The sequence below is a fragment of the Neopsephotus bourkii genome, unplaced genomic scaffold, assembly GCF_033783945.1.
Source record: "Neopsephotus bourkii isolate Nb327-2 ecotype Australia unplaced genomic scaffold, CSIRO-AGI_Nbou_v1 NB_323, whole genome shotgun sequence".
In the NCBI taxonomy this organism is placed as follows: domain Eukaryota; kingdom Metazoa; phylum Chordata; class Aves; order Psittaciformes; family Psittacidae; genus Neopsephotus; species Neopsephotus bourkii.
The window spans coordinates 934,300-943,109 of record NW_026900831.1 but is presented as its reverse complement, the minus strand read 5'-3'; the positions used below and the strand labels follow the sequence as shown (position 1 = coordinate 943,109).

At 41.8% G+C, this 8,810-nt stretch overlaps 1 protein-coding gene across 1 annotated transcript; it reads left to right on the top strand.

Annotated features, from left to right (window-relative positions):
- The first annotated feature begins 1,242 nt into the window (after window positions 1-1,242).
- On the top strand, window positions 1,243-6,073 carry TOMM7 (translocase of outer mitochondrial membrane 7). Its single transcript, XM_061347736.1, has 3 exons — window positions 1,243-1,400; window positions 4,505-4,553; window positions 5,854-6,073. Exons 1-3 carry the CDS (start codon window positions 1,298-1,300, stop codon window positions 5,867-5,869), a joined length of 168 nt encoding a protein of 55 aa, XP_061203720.1. The 5' UTR covers window positions 1,243-1,297; the 3' UTR covers window positions 5,870-6,073.
- Window positions 6,074-8,810: the final 2,737 nt, after the last annotated feature.

Here is an 8,810-nt window from a genome sequence, read left to right as displayed (position 1 = left end):
TTTGCTTTATTGACTTTGTTCCTCAATAAAACCTTGTTATCTTGTTTAGAGGAGTGAGTTCATATTTCATATTCTCAATGTGACAAAATGGCTACAGAACTCCAAATAACTGCCTTAGGCAAAGCAGTAGATAATATGCAGAACTTTAAGTGTGTCTGTTCAGTAAACCACGGCTGTGAACAAAACTGAGTAGATTTCTGCACTGTCACATAGAGTGACTTCTAAGAACATTTTTCAGAGTTTCCATATTTACTTAAATTTCCTTCAAACTATGACTGGAGTTTCATATAGTTAGCGGATATGTTACAGACTGCCAATGCTAAATACTGCAGCCACATTAGTAGTACTAGCACCTGAAGACCTGGATCTGGCATTATAGCAAAAAGCAGCAACACTACATGAGAAAGCACAAAAACATGGTAGATATGACACAACTAGCTGAGTCAAGGCCACAGACATCACAGCAGGATGTCCCATAAGCAGTGGTGTTAAAACAGATAATAGCTAGGTGATTTGGGCACTGCAAGGGGTTTTTGCAGAGACCAATAATTTATCAGTCAGAAAAGAAAGCGTCCCAGTACTTATCCAGGCTTTGAGTTGGCCCTAAGCTCTGTATTGGTATTTTTGAGATACTACGTTTCAATCCAGAATGCCCTTCCCCGTGTGTCTAGTAAACTTTCACTCCCAGAACCCTACGTTTCCACAGACTGGTCACATTACAGAGTCTGCTAGCAAAGATGGAGAGTCAATTCCAATTTTACCCAGAAATACTTTCCTTATCACTCCACCTCTACCTTGCACTTACCAAAAGGCATTCCCGCCAGCCTCCAGAGGCAGTGTGCAAAGAGTTGTGCACACCTTGACAGCTCCAGGAAAGAAACACAAATACATAAGCGTAGTGGCTACAGGCAGATGGAGATGACTCGTAGCCTTGTAACTCTCTCACCCTCGAACAAACACCCCTATTCTGACGGACAGCCACCCACTCACCCCCCCCCTCCCACCCCCACCAACCTTGCGGGGCCGACGCCGCGGCGCCGGACAATCCCTTCCGGAATGCGGTCCCAGAATTCGCACCACGCATGCGTGCTGGCGGCCGAGAAGCAAAACGGAACCCACGGCTGCCATTTTCTCGCCCTTCTCAGGGCAGACCGAGACCGCCCTCTGACGTTGCCACTACCGCCGAGGCGGTGTCTCGTCCCCGTCACTCTACCGGCGGCGCGATAGGGTTCCGCCCACCGGCGCTGGCGCAGAGTTGCTAGGGCAGTTGGGCTCTTCTTCCTCCGTGATCGCCGGCATGCCGAAGCTTAGCAAAGAGGCCAAGCAGCGGTTACAGCAGCTCTTTAAGGGCGGGCAGTTCGCCATCCGCTGGGGCTTCATCCCCGTTGTGCTCTATCTCGGTCAGTGCCGGACGGGGCACCGAAGGAGGGGTTTGGGGGGCTGGGAAGGTGGTGGCCATTGGCGAGGCTGAGAGACGGGGGCGCACACACCCCCCACTCCCATCCCGCCAGGGCCGTTACTGCCCGTCCGGTAGTGGGGGGGCGGGAGGGAGGAGAGGAAAGAGAGGACACGTGCGTAGGAAAGGTGAGCCGGTGCGGCCTAGGCTCTGCGGCCTGTCTCCGCGCATGCGCGTTTGGGTGCGGCGGGGGGAGTGCTGAGGCTACGGCGGCTGCTTGGGTGTGGCGAGGTAGGGTGAGAGTTCGCCCTTGGCAGAACGGCGGGGTGGTGAGTTGGGGATTTTTTGTTTTCTTTTTTCCTCGTCTTTAAAAAGGGCTTTTCTGCCTTTTTCCCTTACCGGTGGATGATGCCCAGTAAAGGGAGGACCTCCCTCTGGGGAGCGGGCGGAGCATGCATCGGAGCAGCTTAACAGCGAACGAAGCAGCGATTATACCATGCATTAGAGACGGAGGGCTTCAGCAGGCTTGCCTGCGTGTTTCTTGCAGTAGGGATCCGTGTGTGAGGAGAAACTGTGTGCGTCCGGAGTTCTGCTTCGTAGCGCCTCAGCTTCGTGGCTGAGGTTGAATTTACAGCTAGGTGCAGGTTACAGTCTTTCCCTAAATGGTGTGGGTGCTGTTCATGAACTGCTGTGGTTGCCCTGATGTCATGGCTGGTGCCCAGGATGTGTTTCACTTGCTCCTGTCATGGGGCTGGCTAGGCATCACTACCACATGGTAACTGACCTGCCGAGTTTGGGCTGTGTGCCATCAGCTGTCCTCATTAAAGAACCTGACCCACCTAAAATACGAATGTGTGCAACAGGCCTGGCACTTCTGTTCACTTCTTTTATGACAAGGAGTCCCAGGAAGACTGATTCCTGACGTTAATCTGTTTTTACCATTGGGCTTTTGGAAAAAACACCTTAGGCAGGTGTGCTCTGCCTTGAATGCAAACATTAAGGAGGGTTGGGAGCTTGGTATGTTAACAGTCCAAACTGATAGGTTGTTTTAATTGAAGGGAATACAGGCCTTCAGATTTGCAGGGCTTTGATTTTTCATGTAGTAGATAACAATTAGGAAAAAGTTGGTCTCTTTATGTTGCATTCATGCTTTAACAAGTACAAGAGGTCACTTCAGACACACACACACAAAAAACCCCAACCCTGAATTGGCAGTATTAAGTTTAAACTTAAGTTGCATTTTCATTTTTAGTTTATCAGTTGTTTTAAATCGGTATCTTTTGGGCGGGAATTTCAGCAGTGTTTTGTGACCCTAGTTTCGTGCTTGCTGAGTTTTTGTTTTTAATTTTATGACAGTATCTGTGAATATCGTAAAGACGTTCTTTGTTCTGTGGGACACCAGAGGAAATGAAATAAGTTAACTTCAAGTTATAATTGTATTTATGGTTGTACTAGTGTCAGTGTGCCTAGTATAGTTATGTTGCAGTGAGTAGCTAAGTTGTAGTAGTTTAACCTCATGCCTCCAGAAAATAAGTGTGCTATTCCACATCTATATTGCCTTGTGAATTTGTCTGCTCTTAAGTGTAAGCAGACGGGAGGGGGGTGTGCAGGTGCCACCTTTACTTGACTTTCTTTGGAGGTGGCATGCACTTGAATTCTGGTAGAATTGGAAGAACCTCTTGTTCGAGTCCGAGAGGGAACATGTGATGCATCACAAGTGCAAGAGGCTACACAGCTCTTGATGTCACTAGTTGGAAGTAAATTTGTGAATTAACCCTTGTGTATATGAAATAGACAGTAAACTAAACATAGGCAAGGAAACTTTCAGAATTAGCTTCAAACATTTTCTGAAAGGTTTTCTGGGTCTCCAGGTCAGGATGGCATGCTCAACGGGTGTAAGAGGGAGCTTGGTGTGTGGAAGTGCAATTATAAGTAACTGGTCTGCGTTTTTTTTACACTTGCTTTGAAGTGTCTGCCCTTGTTGTGTAGGTAAATTATACCAGTGAGGCTTTGTTAAATCTGCTTTTTTATTTTAAAGTACTGGGAAGAGAGGAAGCCAGACGCATTCACACACATGGAGTGCAACTCCTAATACAGTTTGATGAATTTTAAAGTTATTTTGCTGAACAGCATGGTAACCAAAGAAAGAGGATCAGTATGTTTAATAGTCTCAAATCACATAAGGTTATCTTCAAAGAGCTAACCCAGTGCCCATGAAGTTGATGGAAGTTTTTCCATGGCCTATGTTTCAGGCAAGCCAACATTATTCATTTTCTGTAAACAAGGGAAATAATATGTTTTTCATATAACATCCATTTCTAGGTAGCAAGTGTAGGAGACTGCATGTTGAACAGTGCATGAAATGTATTATTCTGCTTCAAGACATAAATTGCAGACCAGTGGGCAAAGGTCTTTCATACAGTGAACCTTCAGCTGCTTCTCTAGTTTGTTTTGATCAATTGGTATTTGAGTTATTATCTGGGCATGAACTCTTCATAATTAACTTTTCATTTTCCTGGGCGTGAGTATATTCACAAACATCTTCTTTGCAGGCTTTAGAACTAGTTAGGTTTTCAGAAAGTGCCAGTAAAAGTAGAATAGTTTAGGGTTTGATTCAGCATTTAGAATTCTGTCATTCCACATTGAGTGAACTGTTACTGAAATATTACTTGTAAGTTCTGTATCAGGTGTTACTGAAGAACATTGCCTGTTAGGACTCAACTCGTACCACTTACAGGTGCCAGTAGTGGTACTAGGTTGCTTTCTGAACAACATTTAAAATCTGTGTTTGTGTGTATCTCTTGATAACTTCCTCTGTCCCACATAGCTAGTTGACCCTGAATTTTAAATCAGATAAAGATGCAGGTAAGAATTAAAGGAAAACTATAAAACTTTACACACATACTTATTTTCTCTGTTTTCTAACCCTAATTAGAACGTGCAATTTTTATTCATGTTTGTGCACAACTTCATAAATTGCAGTTCTCAGTGGGTTTTCTTTTTTATTGCAGCTTAATGGGCTGGAATAATTTGATAGTGATTTAAGTACGTTGGCATCTGCACATACATATTTTTACATATATGTATGTAATGTATGTTTCACTTCAGGTTTTAAGAGAGGTGCAGATCCTGGAATGCCTGAGCCCACCATCTGGAGGTATGTATCTGTTCCAAATGTACATGCAAATCCAGTGCAGGTAGTCACTGTTCGAATATTATCTCTGGACAGCAACAGTTGGGAAGGTTGCTTTCACCCATTTTGTTGGATTTTTTTATTATTTAGGGTGAAAGCATAGCTGCTTGAGGCTCTTTGTTTCTTTAGAAATTCAAATGAGAAGGCAAGCAAACACAGGTTCTTGGGAGGGCCTTTCTCTTACTCTTCCATGGCTTTTAATATATGGGACTTTCTGTACCTTTTCAGTGGAAGCTGCCCCTCTAATCTGTTGTAGGGATAGTTTATGCAAGTTCCTGCACTTCTCAGCTCCCTATCATGAATTTAAACCAAAACCCAGTCTTCCTTTGTCTTTGAAGATATGGTAGCAACACTGTGTAAAGGCTGCATGAAATAAATGGCTCTGTCCTTCAGTATTAGTCATTGTCCTGAAGCAAGTGCATTTGCTCATGTTGCCTCTTCTGTAGGGGTGTTTATTAATGCTGCAATATCATAGCATTAGTAATACTTGAATTCTTGTGGTATGCGAGTTTTATTTGAGGGCTCCCTTGTGTCAAAATAATTAAAGCTCTGAAGAAGGGATGACGCTTCTGTTTTTCTTGAAATAAATTCGGTTAATATAAAGAACCAGGTATTACTGGGACAGAGAATTGATAAACTGTATGGTTTGCAAAGTCACGTATTAACTCTTCTAGCATTCACAGAGTTACAATGTGTAGAAATCCCGTTTTTAAGATGCAGTGATTCAAGGGAGCGACTTCTAACAGTAGAAAATATGGAAAAAAGTGTCAAGATTATGTTAGAATTTCAGTAAACTCTGTTGTCTCAAGAACTGACTTGTTGGAGTTGTTTGTTGTTTGGACAGTGTTTCCATGTTTAGCTTCACTAGCAGTTTGAGACCTGCTTGACTGTGTCTCTGCAGAGTACACTTACACGCAGTTCTTACACGCAGTTCTTACACGCAGTTCTTACACGCAGTTCTTACACGCAATTCTTACACGCAATTCTTACACGCAATTCTTACCAGAATGTTATGTACATAGATACCAGAAGCATGTGTTTGCTCTAATACAAAGCTTACAAATGCTTATTTCTCTGAGCACATGTTCATGCTCCATAGGCTTAAATTTTATTTTAAAGGTGGCATTATTTCAGTGTTTTGGGGCTAGCGTTTATTCTATACATTTATAGGGCTGTTCCTACAGATTTTTGTTTTCCAAATATCCATTTAAAAGGAAGTACATGCTGCAAATCTGACTTCCGTTTCCTCCCTCTCCTCTTCCAGTCTACTCTGGGGATGAAGGAAGTGATGGTCCTGTTCTAGAACCAGCTGATGGACAGAGAAAGTGTCTGAAGATGCGCGTTCCAGAGGATGGGGCGGACACTTACACTGGCTGGCTCAATCAGCTTTCTAATGCCATAGGTTGTACATACAACAGAATGTAGTTTATATGGACCTAACTTATTTGCATAACAGTGTAATTAAATAAATACAATTCGAATGGGTATGCATTGTTTTTAAGTCTTTACATAAGTTTAATGTAGTAATACCTCTGCTACAGAAAGGATAACCCATTCCAATACATGGTGACATTCAACCCCCATATTTATCTCAGTGACAGTGGTCTTTTGGGTGGATTCCTCTTTATCTTCAGAGTAACCAGAAAAGTGAACTCATGTTTTAAATACTTCAGTAATCTTCAAAGATTTCTTTCCCAAATGTTGATAAGCCTCTGCAGCTGGTCATTGTGGTTTTGTGGTTGGTTATGTTTTGGGCTTTTTTCCCCTTCCTCTTGGAATTGTTCATCTCTGGAGACATTAACTGTTGAGAGATGTATATGTTTTTTCCTTGCTTAGTAAGAAAGTGAAAACTATACTTTTCTGCCAGATTTACTTTTAAACATTATGTACATTTTCCGTAATTTGGAATAGAATGGGAGGACACAGTAAAAGTACCCTTTGTGTGTATATGTATATAGTGCTTTTATTGTAAGAGGACATTATAATGGAAGGAAGAAAACAAGGTATCTGCTTTAGTTTTACTCCAAAGTCTTGCTCTTTGGAATATTGTTGGTTTGGCTTCAGTTGGTTTTCCCCTTTTATATTTCAAAAAAAGGTGGGAAACATTAAGGAGAGTTAATGCAAACCATTAAATTAAAATTCCATTAATCACAGTAATTAAATGTTATGGCATAGTGGAATAGTTAAAGATAATAGGTCACTGACAGGGGAACAGAGCAAGGACTGAACACAGAGCATTTTTCATGTTACTCTGTATCCTGTTGCTAGTGCTGCTTTTCTAGTGCCTTTTTACTAATGGTGACTTGAGATTAATATAACTGCTCATATGTCTTAAATCATGAAAGGAGTTCAAATTTTGATCTTTTTCTTGACTGATTCTAATTACAATAGTAATGAAATAATTGCTTGTTACTTGATAGTGGCTTTGATGGTGATCAGAAATATTTTCCTTCTCGAATCTAGTGGAATAACCTGAGATATCAGTATTAAGAGATGGGGTATTGAGTGTAAAGCAACTTGGGTTTCTCAAAATCTGATTTTGTGTTTCACAGGGTTTACAATATCCAAAGTGCAGCTGTGGGTGGATGGACTCACACACCTGCAGGAGTGTATTTCCTGTGCTCAGACATTTGAGGATATGGTTTGTGTGTCTTAACTGCCACGTGGGTGCTCGGCTACTCTCCAGGAATAATAGTATTTGGCAAGATGCAGAGAAACAGGGAAGTGTTTTTTATCTCTTTTGTGAAGTTTTACATAAGAATAGATAGACCAGGGACAGGCCAGATTCCATGACTTCAGCATGCTGAAAATTTCTCTTAAAAGTAGGTGTAATTCAGGTTTTTTTTGAGACTTGGAATTTTTGGATAAATATTGCTTATGCAATTCTTTTAGAATTTCACTTTATACGCATTGGATAGCAAATTTTTGATAATTCACCGCTGTTGTGGAAGTATGGGAAATTCTTGTTCTCTTAAAAAAAAGATCAAGTATAGTTCAGGAAAGTTGTTGACATAGAACTTAGGGGTTTCAAATTGAGGGAAAAAGTCTTTCATGGTACATGTAAGTTAAATGGAATGCCCATATGTAGTATAACAACACCAGACACTTTAAGTATACCGCACTCTCTGTAACTAAAAGGTGAGTGAAACTCCTTAAATAAGCACTTCTTTTCTTCCTCCTGAAAGAAACCCCAGCAGAATAAGCATTATTCATAGGTCTTGGTAATTAATTGGAAGGTAGCAAAAAAACAGAATGGGAGAAATAATTACTTTTCAAGTTTAAAAATTAAAGCATCTTTAGTAGCAATACCTTGAAATTACTTTGCAGTTAATTTTTTTGTACAAAATTAGGTATTGCTTATTAAGAGTAGGTCAGTCTTTTGTGAAGTTGTATGTTAGTTTCCTGTGAAGAATCTTAGTTCCTTAAAATAACTTCAGCAAATATGCTAATTTTATCAAGCTATTTAGCTTGTTTTGGTGGTGATGCTGGGGAGACGAGGACAGGTCTACGGGAGTAAAGTGGAGGGATGCTTAAGCTGTGAGCTAGGGACTTGACTGTATTGATCTGTCAAGTGAATTGTTGGCTTCCGCAGCCAAGTATGGATGCTTCCCTGTAGTGGACTTTGTGATGCAGTTGTACAGGAACAGGTATGAACTCAGTGCTGGAATAAAGTCAATGAGTGTAGTTTGTTGAAAACTGAGCTGTGACTTCCACAAATGAGGTCAAGGCTACTGAACTGTGTGAAATAGTCACCGATGCCTTCCTGTGTGCTGTGAAGATAGTACGAGCTTTGAGGTATCCAGCTGATTTTACATGGAGATATGAATTGTTTGTGCCTCAAAGCAGAGGTGGAGTGTCCTTGTGGTTGCCTTAGTGTGGGGAAATACCCCAGTGAGAGGCTATGCTGGACCCTGTTGTACCTGGTGACAAACACACAAGGGGCTGAGAGGAATGTTTCCACCTGGACCAGTCTTAAGAAAATCAAGGGTTGCAGTGGTTAAATGAAGGTCAAAAATAAAGGCATCTTAAATTAAGGCATCTTGAGGATTTTAATGCAAGAGGAATGCCCTGTTCTCCATCTTGAATGACCTGCAATCCCATGCCCATGGTGCTTTCACATCAGAAAGACAACATTCATCCTTGTGAGAAGGTGCTGGTCTGCCTTTTGACCTCCTCCTGCGAGAGTGACAATGGCAGCAGTGACTGTTGTTTGGCCTCTGA

Excerpts from the sequence above, each read along its gene's own strand:
- TOMM7 (XM_061347736.1), top strand. The coding sequence starts at position 1,298 with ATGCCGAAGCTTAGCAAAGAGGCCAAGCAGCGGTTACAGCAGCTCTTT. Across the intron at positions 1,401-4,504 it reads CCCCGTTGTGCTCTATCTCG|GTTTTAAGAGAGGTGCAGAT; the intron begins GTCAGTGCCGGA and ends GTTTCACTTCAG.